Genomic DNA, 18,926 nt, shown 5'->3' with positions numbered 1-18,926 from the left:
CACAGTTACAAAGCACAAAGTGATAGATTTGGCGCTTCAAATTCAATCGGAAATGCTCCGGTGGCGGTTCGATTCTCGATCGGGTTAGCGGATGAGTTGAACCGGAGCCGGCCGGATCGGGAAAGGGGGGAACATGGATTTGACTTCAGGTGGTGGAGCAGAATTAAAGGTGAAGGTGATCAGGAGGCTTCTGCAGGCTTGAGAACTTGCGCTTGTCTCCCCCTCTTTGTAGTGTTGTGTGGCTAGCCACAATCATTTAGGGTTTGAATTGAAGGGCATCATGTGTGCCATTTGGCCTGCATGTGCAAACAATGCGTCCAAGAATCATTAGATCTGTGTATCTAAATTTTGTATATGTATAATTGTATCATCCATGTAAAAGTAATGAACATGAATGAACTCGTGTTATTAATTGTAAATGTTAATGTGATGGATATGTTTGTTGTTTATAAGCATGAATGCGAATTGATGGGATGTGATGTTGCCAGCCAAATGTTGTTTCACTCTGGCATGCTCCAAGTTTCCATGGTATTTATTTTATCAATAAATATCATTTCAAATGACAGTAATCCACTTCTTCATGTCCACCAATGCAAGAAAGAGCATGAATTTGGGGAATAATATTAATTTTTTAATCGATATAAATAAATAAATAAATAAATAAATTTTCAATTTTTTTAAAAACCTTGTCATGAATAAAACACCAAGAAATTGATATTTTTACACGTGCGTTTTTGCCATAAAAGATTCACGGTTTTCTTTATCTCGTAGCATGGATTATCATTAACCCGCGATTTAAGGCGCATAAATCTTGTGTTACGCGTCAAAAAAATGGGTCAAATATTAGTGTCGGATCTAGTAAATGAAGACAGATTAGTCAAGAATGACGGGGTCAAACAAGATTAAGATTATAATTAAGAATTGCAAGCGTTTTGCAAGCGTTTTGGATGGTCATGGGTCGTCATAGCCTTCTTTCCAGCTTCGGATCTCGAGTCGTAGAGGGTTGACCCGAAAACCCGGTCCGAGTTTGAATCGAATTAAATTAACATGAAGTTAATGATTGCGTGAGACAGAGAAGCGCGTACAGCTCATCGCCATTAATCAATCGAACATGAGTTTTTGAATTATAATTACTAACATTGTTTTCATTTATTATGAGAAATTTACTTATTCATTAGAGCATCTGCATCAGATACCCTATTTAAATATTTTATTTTAAATTTTAGGATAGTTAAAAAATCTTTGCATCAGTTATCCTATCCATTCCCTAAATTATGCATTTATGAACAGTACTTCTCTAAATTTAGGGAATGGATTTCATTCCCTAAACATTATAGAGGAGAGATGAGAAATAGGAAAGCTGATATATGATGTTTTGAAAAGTGGATATCCAAATTTAATAAAATAACTTTTTTACCCTAAATTATGTATTTTGGATAGGGAAACTGGTGTGGATGCTCTAACATTATATTTTAAAAAATAGATGATCCCATCAAGAAGCTGAGTCGAATGAAGGCGGATCTCGATGTACTGGAATTTGACAGAAAGTCACCGCAGCGTCTGATCTACCTGGCACCCCCGGAAAGGTTCGTACGGACAGATGACGAAGGAAGATGACCAGGGTGATGACAATACGACTCTGCGCACACTCAAACGAGCACCCCAGTCGTTGGAGACCAGAAACCAGAGAAAAAGTCCCCGGGTCAGGTCCTCCGACGCTCAAGTTAGGTATTTTTTCCACAGAAAACACAGAGAAAGGACGAAAAGTAAAGACTAGAGAGCAATGACGAGTGAGTGTACCTGCATAAGGGACAAAGCATCCCTTTTTATACTGCAACGGATGTTTCTGGGGTCTGGCGGGTGTCAGGGAATGTCGGCTATCAAGCTTTGTCTTGCGGTGAGTGACACGCGGCGCCTCATCATAAGCTGGCGGCAGGACCAAAGGGGGAATGAGCCTCGACTGTTAGCATATTCCCTAACACACTGATTATTCTCTGACATACAGTTACGATTCCTTGGCTTGTTTGTCATGTAGTGCCTGGACGCTAGGTCTGTACTTCGAGATCTTTATTCCGACCTGTTTCTGTCTATTGTTACCTATGGTTCATATGTCCCGACCTGTAAACTAGGTCTGTGTCCCGGCCTGCTTCTGTCCCTTGTTATCCATGGCTTGTACGTCCCAACCTGTATAACCGGTCTGTTTCCCGACCTACCTCTGTCTACTGTTATTCATGGTTTGTACGTTCTGACATGTATGCCCAGTCTATTTCCCGACCTGCATCCGTCTACTGTTATCCATGGCTTGTACGTCCTGACTTGTATGCCCAGTCTATTTTTCGACCTGCATCCGTCTACTGTTATCCATGGTTTGTACGTTCCGACTTGTATGCCTAGTCCATTTCCCGACCTGCATCCGTTTACTGTTATATATGGCTTGTACGTCCCGACCTGTATGCCCGGTCTGTTTCCCGACCTGCATCCGTCTACTGTTATCCATGGTTTGTACGTTCCGACCTGTATACCCAGTCTATTTCCGGACCTGCATCCGTCTACTGTTATCTATAGCTTGTACGTCCCGACCTGTATGCCCGATTTGTTTCCCGACTTACATCCGTCTACTGTTATTCATGGTTTTTACGTTCCGACCTGTATGCCCAGTCTGTTTCCCGACCTGCATCCGTCTACTGTTATCCATGGCTTGTACGTCTCGACCTGTACTCCCGGTCTGTGTCCTGACCTGCTGTGTTTCATCTGAAGCTTTTCCTCCTGCGTCCTTACTTGGCCTGTAGGCCTTCTCCTTAGCTGTATTTGGCCTGTGGATCCAACCCTCAACTGTATCTGACCTGTGAGTCCCGTTCTTGACTACTATCGAGGTTGAATCCGGTCTAACTTGGAATCCTATCCTTTGATCGTCCTGTCAGCTGGGACTTGGACCTAAGCCACACAAACTTGACTTCTAATCTCCACATAATCTTGACTTCTAATCCTCCACATAATCTTGACTTCTGATCCTCCTATGATCTTGATTTCTAATCATATTATCTTACTGATCTTACGATCATGTGCACCGTAATAATAAATATTAAAAATTAAAAATGTAGAATTTGAGAAATTTCACGAGACGGATCCAAAACCAAAAAGCTAATTTCCGTCTTCTCGTGCATTGGAAAAGATTCCTTGCGGTCCTCGTTGTATCCATTATTAAATTCTTTTTCTTTTTTTCTAAAGCAGTCTTCCACGCAGGGAACATGCTCCTTTCAACACCAGTTAAAACCATTAAATTATACAAATTTTAAATGAACTTAATTAGAATAAGAAAAATAAATACTATTTTGATTTGATTAAATAGTTCTAAGTTAGATAATTGTTGGCTAATTTAAACTGATGCTATTATAGAAAAAGTAGTGATAAAATATTCTGTATGATATTTATTGAGATATGAGTGGGTGGACCCACCAGCCACCACCTCACTCACCATTTCCGCAGCAGCAGTTCCATCAAATACCACACTCTCTGCGGCCGCTGCCGTTGCTGCGTCCTCTGTTCTTAATCATTCTTCAATCTCTCCTCCATTAAATCCACCACCAGAGCAGCCCAGTGACTTCCAGCCAGGTACATTTTTCGGCCAAAAGCCTGCCACCACCAGTCGATTCCTCCTCTTTGCTCGAGTTCCGAGCGCCTCCATTTACTGAGCCCCGCCCGCCTTCCACAGCATTAATTAAAAGGCTGGCCGGCGGCCGCGTCAGTGCTGCAGCGACCGCAGCGAAACTGAGTTCTCAGGGAAAGGTAACAAGGTAGCCGTTCCTTTCTCTTCATGCTTTTAATTCTCCAGCTGCTTTTATGCTCCTCGTCTGTGTGAAACCCAAGGAAATTGCTTGAGAGTTCATCGTCTTGAGTTGTTGTTAGTTCGTTAGATCGCGAACTTGTTCGGGACGGTGAAGCTCGGAGGCCGAGGAGAAGATGCAGGCGCAGAAGCAAGCGGAGGAGGCGGCCATCGTGGCGGCGACTGGCATTAGTAGCTCCGGCAATGAAACGGAGGAAGGCGGCGGCCGCGGCGGAGGGGACGGCGGCGATGGGAAGGAGGAAGACGGTCGCGGATTCAGCATGAAGGACATGCTCTGGCACGGTGGCTCCGCCTGGGACGCCTGGTTCAGCTGCGCCTCTAATCAAGTTGCTATCTTTAATAGCTCATCGCCTCTGTTCTGCAAAGAGAACGATCGATCTTGCTAAAGATTTCTCCTTTTGCATCGAACGCAGGTGGCGCAGGTGCTGCTGACGCTGCCCTACTCGTTCTCGCAGCTGGGGATGCTGTCGGGGGTGATCTTGCAGCTGTTCTACGGGCTCCTCGGAAGCTGGACGGCGTACCTCATCAGCGTCCTCTACATCGAGTACCGCACCCGCAAGGAAAAGGAAAACGTCAGCTTCAAGAATCACGTTATCCAGGTGGCAAACGCCCCCTTCTTCCTTTCCGTCCCCTGTATTGTTCTCTTCTGCGCTCCGATCCCTCTTCGCCCGTGTTGGTTAATTCCTCGTTCGACAATAATTTCGACTTTATCAAGAGATCGATTCCTCCTCATCCTCTTCCACCTCAAATGATTCGATGACAGACTGACAGTTAGCAAATTCCAAGTTCTCTTCACGATTGATTGAGTTAAAATAACTGAGCTGCTCCTTTTCCTCTGTTCTCAACTTTATTCAGTGGTTCGAGGTGTTGGATGGGCTACTGGGGTCGTACTGGAAGGCCGTCGGTCTCGCCTTCAACTGCACCTTCCTCCTGTTTGGCTCCGTTATCCAACTCATTGCTTGTGCCAGGTGATACTTCGTCTTCTTTGATTTTTCAGAGTTAATCGTATCTGTAAAAAAGAAAGTTTGATCGATTTGGTGGTTTGTGGACGATCAGTAATATTTACTACATCAATGATCGGCTGGACAAGAGGACATGGACCTACATATTTGGAGCCTGCTGCGCCACCACCGTCTTCATCCCTTCCTTCCACAATTACAGGATCTGGTCCTTCCTTGGCCTCGGCATGACCACCTACACCGCCTGGTACCTCGCCATCGCCGCCATCGTCCACGGACAGGTAATTAACTGACCCATTAACCAATTTAATTAGCTTGTTGATTCTATAAATTGTTGTTGACAAAATTGGAGTTTGGATAATGCAGGCGGACGGCGTGACGCACTCCGGTCCAACCAAACTGATGCTCTACTTCACCGGCGCCACCAACATCCTCTACACCTTCGGCGGCCACGCCGTCACCGTGTGAGTGATTGTTTGACTTGTCTAAAACTTATTAGTCGAAGAGGACGAGGTTGACTTCTTTGTATGGACAGCGAGATCATGCACGCGATGTGGAAGCCGCAAAAGTTCAAGTACATTTACTTGCTGGCGACGCTGTACGTGTTCACGCTGACGCTGCCCTCTGCGGCGGCCGTGTACTGGGCGTTCGGCGACGAGCTGCTGAACCACTCCAACGCGTTCTCGCTGCTGCCCAAGTCGAGGTGGCGGGACGCGGCGGTGATCCTGATGCTGATCCACCAGTTCATCACCTTCGGCTTCGCGTGCACGCCGCTATACTTCGTGTGGGAGAAGGTGATCGGGATGCACGACACCAAAAGCATGTGCGTCCGCGCCGTCGCGCGCCTCCCCGTCGTCGTCCCCATCTGGTTCCTCGCCATCATCTTCCCTTTCTTCGGCCCCATCAACTCCGCGGTCGGCGCCCTCCTCGTCAGCTTCACCGTCTACATCATCCCCGCCGTGGCCCACATCCTCACTTACCGCACCCCCGCCGCGCGCCAGGTCCGTCCATGTTCTGTTTCTGCTCGTCATTTCGTCGAACACTTGGTGAACTCTCCTACTTATTTGCAGAATGCCGCGGAGAAGCCGCCCTACTTCCTCCCGAGCTGGACGGCCATGTTCATCGTCGACGCCTTCATCGTGGGGTGGGTTCTGGTGGTCGGGTTCGGGCTCGGCGGGTGGGCGAGCATGACCAACTTCGTGAGGCAAGTGGACACCTTCGGTCTCTTCGCCAAGTGCTACCAGTGCCCCAAGCCTCTGCCTTCGCCGGCTGCAGGACCGTCCGCGCAGCTGAGCCGCCACTAAACCATCTACCGACGGCGATTGATCGCCGCATTAATTTACCTACCTAATTCAAAGCAACAAATTTCTTAAAAGTAGCCTTGTTCGAGTTGTGTGTCATGTTATATTTGCTTGTAATGGATAGTTGTGCTTGTGTTTGGGAATCCACATAGCTAATGGCGCCAATGTTTTTTTGGGGGAAATTATCATAAAAAATTTTGTTAAAAAGCCCAAAAGAGAGTTGACTAATTGAATCTTATCTAAAATGCTAAGGCTTTTGATTCCCGAATTTATGAGTATTTACACAGACTATATGAATAGCGTAAGAACAAAGGTTCGAGGGTTAGTGTTTTGGCATGTTATAAGAATTAAGAACATTTTGTATGAAGAGGTGGGTTTAAGGGATTATTATTTTGAAAGGAAAAAAAAGTTTTCGATGTAATTCAAAAAGAATATAATTGAGGCCCAACTATCATAGCCCGACATAACACACAGGCCCAATTTCTGCAAGTGAAGTTGACTAGTCAAGACGTATTCGAATTGATTTCGGGTCTCGTGTAAACGGATGGGAAAGAAACATTTGACGGTGGAATTCATTTCCCAGTTCCCAGCCACGGCAACAAGTCCTTGCCTCAATTCAAAGTTTGAATTCCGATCTCATGCCTCTTTTCCCACCTCGCGTTGAAAAATTATCGTTGTATCAATTGCAACAAAATCTATTTGACTTAACTTGTGGTGTTTGAGGCGACTCATAATTTGACTTGACTTTACCCCGGAGGGATTTCAATCCTCATTTTATCGACCTGTTCTGTGATTGAAATAAAACATTAAATTGTATGGTTTACACATTATTCTTTTTTTTTCTCTTATATCTATTTTAATATGTACACAGTAAGTTGTTATTGTGGTAAACTTTTTTTAGTTGCATTGATATCTACCTCTTCAAATCTGATATGATGATCCACAGGAGGTGTCACGTGGCATCTAGAATTCAATAAATCAAGTAAAGTGACAGTTAAAGTCAATGTCAAAGAGTGAAGATATCTCTCGCTCGAGCAATGACTACGCTAATCGAGTATGGACAATTTATTCATCAGAAAAGCTTTTAGTGTTTCTAAGTATTACCGAGCGGATCTAAGGTAGTGTTACTGCTCGACGCTTCAGTACCCTTCTTTTAAGTTTTAGAAACCGAGTAATAGTTCGAGCATCCTGCTAACTCGGGAGGCTAATCCCAAGTCTCCGCTCAGGATACTCGCTGCATTAACTCTGTGTGTTATTGTGGCCTCTATTAAATGCTTAAAAGCTGCTTATTTTCAATATTAATTTATGATGAGATTATAGATACGGGAGAAAGGAGAACAGGTGGAAAAGTTAAATCGTTAATCATATGCATCCATTATGTCCTCATTAATAGTCTCATTTAAGATTATGAGGCGAAAGGTTTCTCATAATTAATGCTCTTATCATTAATGAACCAATTATTGATTCATTACTCTTTCTTAATAAATGAGGAAGAAGAAAGGTTGAAGAGAGGAATGTATAAAAGGATGGTAATAAGAAAGGGAAGCAGCATAATTTTCTTCTTTCTAATTCTAGATGAACCTACATATTGTTCACTGCTCCTTGGAGTTAACTCTCAAGCAAAGTTGCAAGCGAGTTCTGCTAGTAGAATCCACTCTCAAGCAAAGTTGCAAGCGAGTTCTGCTAGTAGAATCCCAGAGTAGGATCAAATTAGCATCGTTTATGGGAATATCTTCCTCTCACTCGGCCACAGGCTGCTGGGCTTCGAAGTTTGCCTCAGAAGTGGTAGCTTCCTGGCTCGATGAGGCAATCTCAATGCCCGTGCTCAAGGGTTCTCAAGGGGGAGGTAGATCAGCCTCCCTTGAAACAGCACCAGCAACGTCCGACGAAACTTCTGGAGTAGCTAGAACCTGGAAGTCTGCTCGACTAGTCTTCAAGAGCTTGCTCATTGATGCACCCAACATTTTAGCCTCTGCAAATCAATAAGGAAAGTAAGTTAGTCCTCACAGAAGATGAAGACTAGGAAATGCTTATCGAGCGATTTCTCCAGATAGGTAGCGTTAAAACTTAAACAAGCCCGATAGAGAAGACCTTCATTTTGGATGATGACAATGCAGTTGAAGCACATGCCTACTAGTGTCTCTAACGCCCGTTGATACTGGAGACTCTTCTTATACTTCTCGAGCGGCGGTGGTTCTGGGAGCTCTCCTCTCCGATCGATCGGGAAGTTGAAAGGGCTCAGCGGTTTCAAATAGAAAAAAATTTGTTCTTCTATCTTTTGTGAGGCGAAGGACTGCTTTCTAAAAACTTAAATCCCACTTGGGACATAAAATTAAAAGCTCCTAACTCAACTTGCTCAAGATGAAAGAATTAGTGGAAGAAAGTAAGGGTGAGTGGAATGCTATATAATCGGAAAATCACACCCGCCCCACACAGAATTCTAATAGCATTCACGGCCAGTTGATGCAGAGAAATCCCAAAATACCTACAGACTGTTAGGGTCGATTTGTAGCTAGAGGGGGTAAATAGCTCGTTGCACTTCGTGGGCTTGTTTCATGATGATTTGCAGCAGAATAAAACTTGAAACAAGACTCACAACGTTAACACAAATGATTTACTTTGTATTCATCTCAAGAAGAGGTGACTAATCTAAGGATCCGACCCTCACTCACTCATTCACTTTGAAATAACTCCTTCTTGGTAATTACTGGAGGCGAAGAAGCCTCGTACAAGTTCACACACAAATATATACAAGAAGAAAGAAATACAAGCTAATACAATATCAACTCTTACAAGATTTACAATGAATAAACCCTAGCTTGCTCTTCTTCTTGCTTGAATACACCTCTTGACTTGCTTAAAAGTGCAACAACATTCCTCGCTAAGCCTCCAAGATCCAGTGTGTATCGGTGAGCTAGGTGGAGAAGAAATCTATGAGCGATCATGAGAGAGGAAGTTGAGAGTTGAGGCTTTCAACTCGACACTTCCTTCGCAACAGTCATATTCCAATCGATTGGTCAATCGATTGGGAAGATTAATATGAATCCGCTTCTAAGGCCCATGATCTCGTTGCCAAGGAAGGGAAAACTCCACCTCTACTCCGGGGAAGGATCAGCTCTCAAAGCCTGGGACTATTCCATTGTTTGGTGCCTTTGTCCCCATCTATCCCGACCCAAGACTCCCTACTGTGATCTCGCCTCTTTCATACCCTATGACTTGCCATTCCCTTCCATGGTATAACTGGATAAGCCGTCCCATTTCCTGAGTTGCTTACCCATACCATACATGTGGAATATACCAACGAACAAGCGATGGAGTCGAATTGAGCTTCCTTTACCGTACTACCATCCGGTCCTTAACTCAAGATGAATTTCCAGTCCATTCCTACCAGTCATTTCCGGTCCTCAATCCGGTCCTGAACTGATTTGAATTCATTTAGATATGAGGTTTTATCAGTCATTGGTCTATTGGTGGGAGGACTCCCTCATCAGATCCAGCTAATCCCTCATTAGTCCGGGATAGGAGCAACCTCTCGACCAGGTGAAGAGGAGCTGCAGAAGTTTAGCACATCACTTCAACCTTAAGTGTGCGACAGACATACCCTTAAGCAACTTACTGAAAAGTGCATTCAAAAGGCATTGGAACTAACAGTCACTAATTGAAAGGTGAATCAATCTTCAAATGGACCAATAGACCAGACCATGTGCATTGGCATTCTTTGATAGGGACAATCAAACCCACTATGCGGTGCGCATGACACTTGAGTTTATATATGCTATAAAGTCAAGGTACATACACTTGAGTTTCCCTCTTCTCCCCCTTTGATCACAATAAAAATGGGGTTTGAGAAAAAAAAAATAATCTAAGGGTTAGACACTTAGAAAGATTATAGAAATATATTTCAATGATTTTCCGACAAAGCATATTTCCAAGTTAAGGAAAAAGATTTCTAAGTCAAAGAATAACTTTTAAAAAAATTCTAAGTTTTCACAAAAAAAAAAACTTTCTAAGCTCAAAAATTTATGCAAGAAAATTTAGGAAGATTGATAACATTAAAAGAATTTTCTATGCATTTATTTATTTTAATACTTATATCAAAAAGTTTTAAATTTTCATTTCAATTTATTAGAACTTCTTAAATCACACTTTTTCAAATTTAAAGCCACAAATATTAAACGTGCAAAAAATTGTATCATGTTAATTTCTATAATTTTTTGAATTTCTACTTCACAAGAATATTTCAATGGCATAAACTTGATAAAATTTTTCGACAATCTAATTTGTAAAAATTCTTTCAGCAATGTGCAAAATTCGTTTGAAAGAATATTTTGTGATAAAAATTCTAATTTGCAGGAATTTATTAATAAAAGATTTCTTAATCCGAAACACTTTTTCGATGACTCAATTTCTAAATCGCAAAACTCTTTCGAGAAAGTAATTTGTAATTCGAAAAAATATTCGAAGAAAGTTTTCGACAACACTTCTAATTTGCATAATTCTTTCGAATAAATGTTTTGCAATTTACAAAAGTTTTTCGATAAAATTTCTAACTTGCAAAATTCTTTAAATAATATTTTTGATTTGCAAGACAGATTTGACAATTGATTTTCTAATTCAAAAAATTCTTTCGATGATTCAATTTCTGATTCGAAAAACTCCTTAGGCAATTTTTCGACTGAATCATTTAGTTGATCAGAGGTTCGAGTCCATACCTTACTTACCTTGTCGGTCATTGGTGCTCCCCCTGTTAAATTGCTTTCTTCCGAAGTTTCTCCCCCTTCAACGATGCTCAGTGAAGAAGGGTTTTCTGTGTCCTCGAGATGTACTTCGGTTGTTGGGGCTGTTGCGGACTCTTCAGATGACGGATCAGTGTTGGAGTTAGCCTCGACTTGTTCTTCGTAGAGTTTTAAGAACTTTTCCCAAAGTTCTTTTGCGCTGTTGTATTCGCCAACTCTATCGAAATCTTCATTTGGTATTGCGGTTAGAATGTGAAACTCTGCCTGACCGTTTGCCATTGACTCGTCACGCTGTTTCTCGTTCCAGAGGCGTAGATCGAGTTCTTCTCCATTCGCTGTCTTTGGTGCTTCATGACTTGTTTTCATTATTAGAGAAATACCAATATCAGAGTTAAGAAATACCGTTATTTGTTGCTTCCAAGAAGCAAGCTCCCCCTCGAATGCTGGTGGGTAGTTGCTAGCTCCGGCCATTATTTTGTTGCTTCAGACGGCGGTTAGTCCTTCTGAGGCGTCTCGGCTCTGATACCACTTGTAGGACCGTTACGCCGGCTAGGAGGGGGTTGTTGGATATCCTGCTATCACAAAAACAAAAGCAACTCTCCTCGAACTCTTTAAGCTAACACTTGCATAAATAAACTAAGCAGTAAATTAAAAGCATAAAGAAAAAGCGAGGCAAAATTATTAACTTGGTTACAACCGATGTGGTTGTTAATCCAATGAAGATTAAGTTCAATAAAACTCCTTCGGGTGGAGAAGCCTCGTACAGCAATGTAGCGCAGAAAACAGAAGCTTAGACTAAAAGAGAGTGTGCAAGCACTGGATTTACAATCAGTGAGTTCATTGAAAAGCTTCTGGACCAAGGCTATATTTATAGCCTTGGTCGGGGCGCCTGGAAGGGTTCCGGGCGCCCTGGGGGGATAAAACTTTATCCCCCAACGTCCAGAACGCAAAAGATGCGTTCTGGTCAAAATTCACGTTCCGGGCGCCCCGGGCTGTTCCGGGCGCCCTGGACAGTTCCGGGCGCCCCGGAGCAAAAGTCAACTCTGGTTGACTTTTGCGTTCGGGACCTCTGCTCCGTTTCAGTCCCGCCTTGGTCCGGGTCTTCCGCTCCGGATCCGCTTACTTGGGTGATCTCTGCCATCCGGAATAAGGCTCACCCGAACCCATCGCTTCTCGTCCCTCGGAATCGCCGTGTTTTTCCTTCTCGTCCACCAGCATACTCATCCGCAGTCTGTCGCACCCTGTGCCGACCTTCTCGCTAGCTGCGTCTTTTGCTCCCCGAGCAATCTTCCGCTCCGGCTTTCGTCCCTCGGAACCACCACACGCTTCCTTCTCGTCCACCGGGGTACTCTTCCGCAGCACCTCGTCCCTCGGACTGCCGTCCTTCTCGCTAGCTGCGTCTTCCGCTCGAGTACCTGTGCTCCTAAGTTCCTGCACACTTAGACACAAGGTTAAATACAACGCAGGACCTAACTTAACTTGTTGTTCACACCAAAATAACCTTGAGGTTCCAACAGTAGTGCTGTCATGGGCACATCCTCGTAAACCCGAACTGAGGTTTGAATCGATTGGCTGATCAATTCAGAGCGCATCTGTGTTCTATGAAAAAGGCATGAATCGATCACCCGATCGATTCAGCGTTCTAGGCTCTCGCCCCAGCGCAAGTTATAAGTGAGCATGCTATCACAACCAACGACCTCTCGGTCGGTATTCCAAACTCTCGCCCCAATGCGAGTTATAAGTGAACATGCTCTCACCATTAACGACCTCTCGGTCGGCATTCCAGACTCTCGTCCCAGCACGAGTTATAAGTGAAGCATGCTCTTACAACTAACGACCTCTCGATTGGCATTCTAGATTCTCTCCGGGAGTTATAAGTGAGTATGCTCTCACGCCCAACGACTTATTGATCAACTTTCCATACTCTCATCCCCACGCGAGTTATAAGCAAGCAAGGCCTTCACCAACTACCTCTCGGTCAGTATTTTAAACTCACCACATCGGAGGTGATAGATGGGCAGGGCCCTTGCCATGGCTCACAAAAGTAATTTTTTTGGGGGAAATTAGCATCGCTATCATTACATAATTCGCGGATATTCAAAAACACCCTTTCTGTTAAAGATGTCTACATGAAGTAAGAGAATTCCAGTGGGAAAGGAATAAAGAAACAGGAATAAAGACTAAATCCTGATCACATCTACATTTAATTGATAAACTATAAGGGAGCGCCCCTCAAATAAAATCTCATTCTTAAATCTGTAAAGACATTGAGGTCATCTGAGTGCTCAACATTCTCTTCCTGGGTCAGTCATGAGTCGGCACCCTTGGCAATGACGTTCTGCTTGACCTGCTTGCTGAAGATGGATTCGTGCATGTCCTAACTCAGCCTGAGTCAACTGAAGAGCACGTCGTTGCTGAGCAATGGTTTCATCTTTAATCTTTGCTTCTTCCTGTAGAAGGGACATGGAGGAGGCGTGTTTCTCTTTCAAATAGATCATGAATTGAGATAGGCTCTTCAGGTCTGAATAAGCTTTCTGTTTCAACGCTACCTCAGCACGGGCCTGAGATCTAGCAGCTAGCTAGAGTTCCTCAATTTCCCTGAGTAGGGAAGACTGAAAGTCTTTATCTTGCATCATCTCGGCTAAGGCCGTATCCTTCTGGGTAAGCAGTTGAGTCATATGATCCAATTGTTGGCGGAGGTGTCGCAGTTCATCCAACTCGGAGTTCAAATCCATGATTAAGGGGCATCAATTAAAGGAAGTACGCCCCTGAGGGTGGAGGTTAGCCCCTTTTAAAGAGGAAGAGAGAGGAGTCAACTTCTTTAAAGATTAAAGTGACTCTTCCGCCAAGATTGATTGAGCCATTAAATAGGTTACAATACCGATTGTCTGAGAAAAGAAGCAGCATTTATAGTCATAATGGCAAAGTAAATGATATTGGAGTTTGGGTCTAGTCAGTTGGACTTGAGCCTCCTTCGACTAGATTTGGAGGGGAGACTTGTGATATGGTGCATAAAGGTGGAGTCCAATAAGGCCAGACAGTCAAAAGTAGAGGGAACGTGGAAGTCAAGGACAGTCCAAGATCAAGGGGGCTGGCGATCAGAAGTCAAAGGGAAGTAACAGTCAGCAGTTAGGAGGAGAAAGAAGGAGTTATACTGCATGGCATCATCGGCCGCATAATTCCCGATCGAGTACAGACAGGTCAGGGTCCCAGATCCGAGGCATGAGATGTTGTTGGGTTTTTTGGGCCGCGAAAATCGCTTTTTCGCGTCGCGGAAACCCCGAAACCCCCGGCCACCGGATCCGTGCGAAGAAAAATAAAACAAAATACGAGTACGAGTTTCTAAAGTCTAGATCTACACTAGATAAGAGTGTTACCCTCGATGCGATGCCCTTCGCTATCCCGCTAGTCCAATGGTTTGCCGGATCTCAAGATTGTCAAAGTAGACAACCCTCTAGAAGTATCCATACGAACACAAGAAGGAGATCACCAAACTAAAGTGTGCTAGCACCTTAGTAGGGTTCAGCAAGACGAGGAGAGGGAGAGCAAGAGAAGAGCTTGAGGGGAGACCAAAACCAATTCCTCCTCTCGGTCCCTATTGTAGCCTCTTATATAAATCCTTATATCCACCCAAAGCCTAGCCTCTTAGCCCATGCTAGGGGTCAACCCCTATCCTTGCTTGGATCCCAAGCAAGGGGTCGGCCAAGCCAAGCTTGGAGCTAAGGCTAGGGCCGACCAAGCCTTGCTTGGTGCCCAAGCAAGGGGTCGGTCAAGTGTGAATGGGAAAAGGGATTTTATTAAAAATAAAATTTTGATAAATTTTTTCCTTTTATATTTTTATCCACATGGTTTTAAAAGAGAGTTTTTAATTTTAAAATCTTTCCTTTTATAGATTTTCTACAATCAGTCGGTCGAACCAGGCAAGCTCAGTTCAGTATTCAAATCAAATCAAAACAGAGTCCGAGCCCGATCAAAGCTTGATCGGTCGACCGAACAGTAAGATCGGTCGACCGAACCATGGTGACTCAGCACAGAATAGATCATCAGCATCGATCAGTAGAAAAAGGAAAAAGGCTAATCAGTCGACCGAACCAGAGGATCGGTCGACCAATCCAATCAACATTAATGGTGCTATAAATAAAGATCTCGACATATTGCAACGAACAAGGAAAAAGCTTGTTCGGTCGACCGGGAGGCATGATCGGTCGACCGAACCATTAAAGGTCAGTTATTGTCAGAGATCGAGCCAGTGTCAGACTCCAGCCAGGAAGGAAGGAAGGAGCGTGTTCGGTCGACCGAACGTCCAAGGCCTATAAAATGGGGCTCGAAGTCTGAGGCAGACAAGACTTTCTGATCCATTCAAGCTCTCCTCTGCAAGCTGCTCGTGCTACGAATTCTCATCAGTCTTGCAAAGCTACTCCGTCCGACCGAGCTTCAACTTTAAATTTCTATTGTCGGTATATTTCATTTCTACTGCACTTAATTTTATAAGATAGTAGAGTGTTACTATCTTACATCTTTGTACCTGTACGATTCACTTCTTTCTGAAGGTTTCGGAAAGAAGTGTTATAGTGGTTTGCCCATCGGTGCGGTCAAGGACCGCGGGCCTTCGAGTAGGAGTCGAGCTAGGCTCCGAATGAAGTAAACACTTTTGTCTCTCTCTTTATTTTCCGCTGCTTAACTTTGTGTTTTGGATTTGGATCAATAATGTTAAGCATCGTTTGCAATCCAAGTTTAAACCTCTAAGAGCAGATAAGTTGAATTTGGAATCAATAATGTTAAGTTCTGTTTGTGATTCCAAATTTAATTTCTAAAGAACACAATAGGTTGTTAGGAAAGGTTCGGGACTTGTATAAAATTTTTGTACATGGGAACTAGTACGATATTCCAAATAGCAACCAACAGTCGCCTCTGCTCGTAGGGCTGTAAATGAACCAAGCGTTCATGAACAAGCTTGGTGTTCGGCTTGGTAAGAGCTTGTTTATGTTCGTTCAATATACATAAGATTAATTAAACAAACAAGCTTGAACAGCTCGTTAAGCTAAACAAACAAGCTTGAATACATATGTGTTCAACTCGTTAATGTTCGTGAACAACGTTCGTGAACAATGTTCGTGAACAACGCTCGTGAACAACGTTCATGAATAATGTTCATGAACCATATTCATTAATAAAGCTCTTTTCAATATGCTAAATAAATAATAAAATAAATAAATAAATAAATAAATTTAAATTATCAAGCTCAATATCCAATCAAACAACTAAAACTTTCAAACAATCAAACAAGCTTGAATTGAGAGCTTGATAATATCTAAATGAACCAAGCTCAAGCCAAGCTCGAACCAAGCTCAAGCCAAGCTTGAATTGAGAGCTTGATAACATCTAAACGAACCAAGCTCAAGCCAAGCTTCAAACAAGCTCAAGCCCATAAAAAATAAACCAAGCCAAGCTTGAACACTCATTTCAAAAGCTTGGTTCATTTTAAGCTCGGCTCGGCTTGGTTACCTTATCAAACAAGCTTGAATACCCCAAGGCTCGGCTCGGCTCGGCTTGTTTACAGCCCTATTTGCTCGGCCCGGATGTATCTGTACTTCTTCCTTTTCTTCATAAATTAACGTAGGAGACTTCTCGGTTATGACACTTACCTCTAGTCGGGGCGTCTTCCGAGCGGACTTTGCTTCCGTTTTGACCATTTCAACGTAGCAGCGTCGAGCAGCCGATTGATCTCCTCTTACTTCTCCGACCCGATCCTCCATCGGGAACTTGATTTTCTGGCAGAAGGTCGAAACGACCGCTCGGAATTCATTGAGGGTCGGTCGGCCCAGATGGCATTGTAGGCGAAGGGGGGCGTTTACCACAATGAAGTTCGTGGTCCTCGTCCTTCTAAGGGGCTCCTCCCTAAGTGATATGGCCAATTTGATTTGGCCGCTCGGTTGGACCTTATTGCCGGTGAACTCGTATAGTGGGGTTGTCATCGGCAGCAGCTCTCCGCGATCGATTTGGAGTTGATCGAACACCTTTTTGAAGATGATGTTGACCGAGCTGCCAGTGTCAACAAATACACAGTGAATGGTATAGTTGGTGATTACTGCTCGGATAATGAGGGCGTCGTCGTGCAGCACTTCAACTCCTTCCAGATCCCTGGGGCCGAAGCTGATCTCTGGTCTGCTCGCCTTTTCCCTCCTGCAACCTACAGTATGAATCTCCAACCGTCGAGCATAGGACTTTCGGGCCTGGTTGGAGTCTCCACTAGTCGACCCCCCAGCGATGATGCTGATTTCACCTCGTGCGGTGTTACTTCTATTTTCTTCCTCCTGAGCGAACAACCTGCTTTGGTTACGTGCGGCTCTGGTCGGATCAGTGCTTCTCCGACGAGGTTTCCGCGGAGATCTTCTTGTGTCCTCTCGACGATCGGAAAGATGATGCAAGTGTCGTCGGTTAGGAGAGAGGGACCGGCGATAATAACTCTTAGGTGTCGGTTGGGCGACCAGGTTGAATCTGCGACAATCGCGGGTGTTGTGAGTTGTAGACTGATGGAATGAGCAGAACAAAGAGGTCCATACCTTCCCCTTGGGTCTCGGCCACTCGGCGGCAACATGCTGGACGGCGTGTGGCCTTTCTTCCTAGTGTGGCCGTACTCCTTCGGCTCGGGGCCCTCTCAGAGATTGATGGTCGATCGGTAGCCTTCGTTCGGTCGCCGAGGGCGGCTCAGACGGTGCCTCCTTCCTTCTTACTGCCTGAGCTTCCTCTACATTGATGTACTTGTTGGCCTTCTTCAGCATATGGTCGTAATCGCGGGGAGGTTTCCTGACGAGCGACTGGAAGAAGTCCCCGTCCACAAGCCCTTGCGTGAATGCGTTCATCATGGTCTCGGACGAGACCGAAAGGATATCCATCGCCACTTGGTTGAAGCGCTGGATGTAGGCTCGGAGAGTCTCCCTCTGGCCCTGCTTCATGGAGAACAGGTTGACGCTTGTTTTCTGATAGCATCTGCTGCTCGCGAAGTAGTGAAGGAAAATCGTCTGGAAGTCTTTAAAGCTTCTAATCGATCCGTCCGGCAACCTTCAAAACCACCGTTGCGCCGAGCTAGAGAGAGTGGTGAGGAAAACTCGGCACTTGACTCCATTTGTGTACTGATGAAGGGTGGCGGCGTTATCGAACTTACCGAGATAGTCGTCCGGGTCGGTCGACCCGTTATATTCTCCGATCGCTAAGGGAGCGTAGTGCCTCGGCAGCGGATCCTGTAGAATAACCTCGGAGAATTATCGGTTGATCCTCTCGGGTGACGAATCAGCTCGGGGCGCTTTACCCTTTTTTGCGTCCCGAACGGGAGCCTCATCTGAAGAAGAGCCCCTGTCCTGGTTGGCCTGAGCAATCTCTGAGGGCGTATGAAATAACGCCCGGTGAAACGAAATGGGTGCCGGTGGAACCTCTCTTGGAGTGCCGGTCGACATCTTGTTCTGTCCCCATATGGAGAGTTGCTCTGGCCGGTCTTCGTACGCCGCCTGGCCTCCCGAGGCCGACGTCGCTTGTTGCGCCAGTCGATCGGCTAGTGCTTTTTGCTGCTGTTGCTCGGCTATCTTTGCCGCGTACCTGAATGAGCACATCGAGCTCCTCAGGAGTGAGCATCATGGTGTGGAGACATCCAGCTTCCTCCATCTTCTCAGCTCTGATTCAGATGTGTTCCCACAGACGGTGCCAAATTTGATCCTGTCTGAGAGTACGTGAGTCGACGGACGTTGGGGAGGTGGTGCTCACGCTGACTGGATGTCAACTGAAGATGGCATAGTCCTCCAACGAGCTAAGCCTATAACCACAAGTCGTTAGTGCCGAACCAGGGAGGGGTTCCCTGACGATAACCCTCTGACGCTCAAGTCAGTTACCGGCGACAAGCAAATGAAGTAGAGAAGAAAGGAGCAGCAGCGTAACTGTAGCTACAGTAGTGAACATACCTCCGTCGAAACCTGGGGGTCCTTATATAGGGCTCCCAGGAGGTGCATGCATGCTTCCCAAGGTGTGCACGCTTCTCAAAGCATACCTGGAAAGGACGTATCAGAAAAACGTGTTTGACGCCATACCTTAACGA

General features: G+C 44.8%; 1 protein-coding gene across 3 annotated transcripts; it reads left to right on the top strand.

Moving 5' to 3' along the window:
• Nucleotides 1-3,458: 3,458 nt before the first annotated feature.
• On the top strand, nt 3,459-6,286 carry LOC122047287 (auxin transporter-like protein 1). 3 transcript variants are annotated; one of them, XM_042608461.1, is made up of 8 exons: nt 3,459-3,794; nt 3,907-4,170; nt 4,258-4,443; nt 4,700-4,812; nt 4,901-5,084; nt 5,170-5,267; nt 5,339-5,804; nt 5,874-6,286. In XM_042608461.1, the coding sequence occupies exons 2-8, from the start codon at nt 3,961-3,963 to the stop codon at nt 6,105-6,107; spliced, it is 1,491 nt and encodes a 496-aa protein (XP_042464395.1). In that variant the 5' UTR covers nt 3,459-3,794; nt 3,907-3,960; the 3' UTR covers nt 6,108-6,286. The 3 variants fall into 3 exon arrangements, with proteins under 3 accessions (XP_042464395.1, XP_042464405.1, XP_042464414.1); XM_042608471.1 differs by having other exon boundaries at nt 3,514-3,786; XM_042608480.1 differs by having other exon boundaries at nt 3,514-3,794; nt 3,915-4,170.
• Nucleotides 6,287-18,926: the final 12,640 nt, after the last annotated feature.

Source organism: Zingiber officinale, chromosome 1B, assembly GCF_018446385.1.
Source record: "Zingiber officinale cultivar Zhangliang chromosome 1B, Zo_v1.1, whole genome shotgun sequence".
Taxonomy (NCBI): Eukaryota; Viridiplantae; Streptophyta; class Magnoliopsida; order Zingiberales; family Zingiberaceae; genus Zingiber; species Zingiber officinale.
The sequence above is the reverse complement of the archived record's forward strand: the minus strand, read 5'-3'. Positions and strand labels throughout refer to the sequence as shown.

Bases quoted from the DNA above. Each gene is read 5' to 3' on its own strand.
- LOC122047287 (XM_042608461.1), top strand. From the start codon at position 3,961: ATGCAGGCGCAGAAGCAAGCGGAGGAGGCGGCCATCGTGGCGGCGACT. The intron at 4,444-4,699 runs GTGGCAAACGCC...AACTTTATTCAG, and splicing joins TCAAGAATCACGTTATCCAG to TGGTTCGAGGTGTTGGATGG. The intron at 5,805-5,873 runs GTCCGTCCATGT...ACTTATTTGCAG, and splicing joins GCACCCCCGCCGCGCGCCAG to AATGCCGCGGAGAAGCCGCC.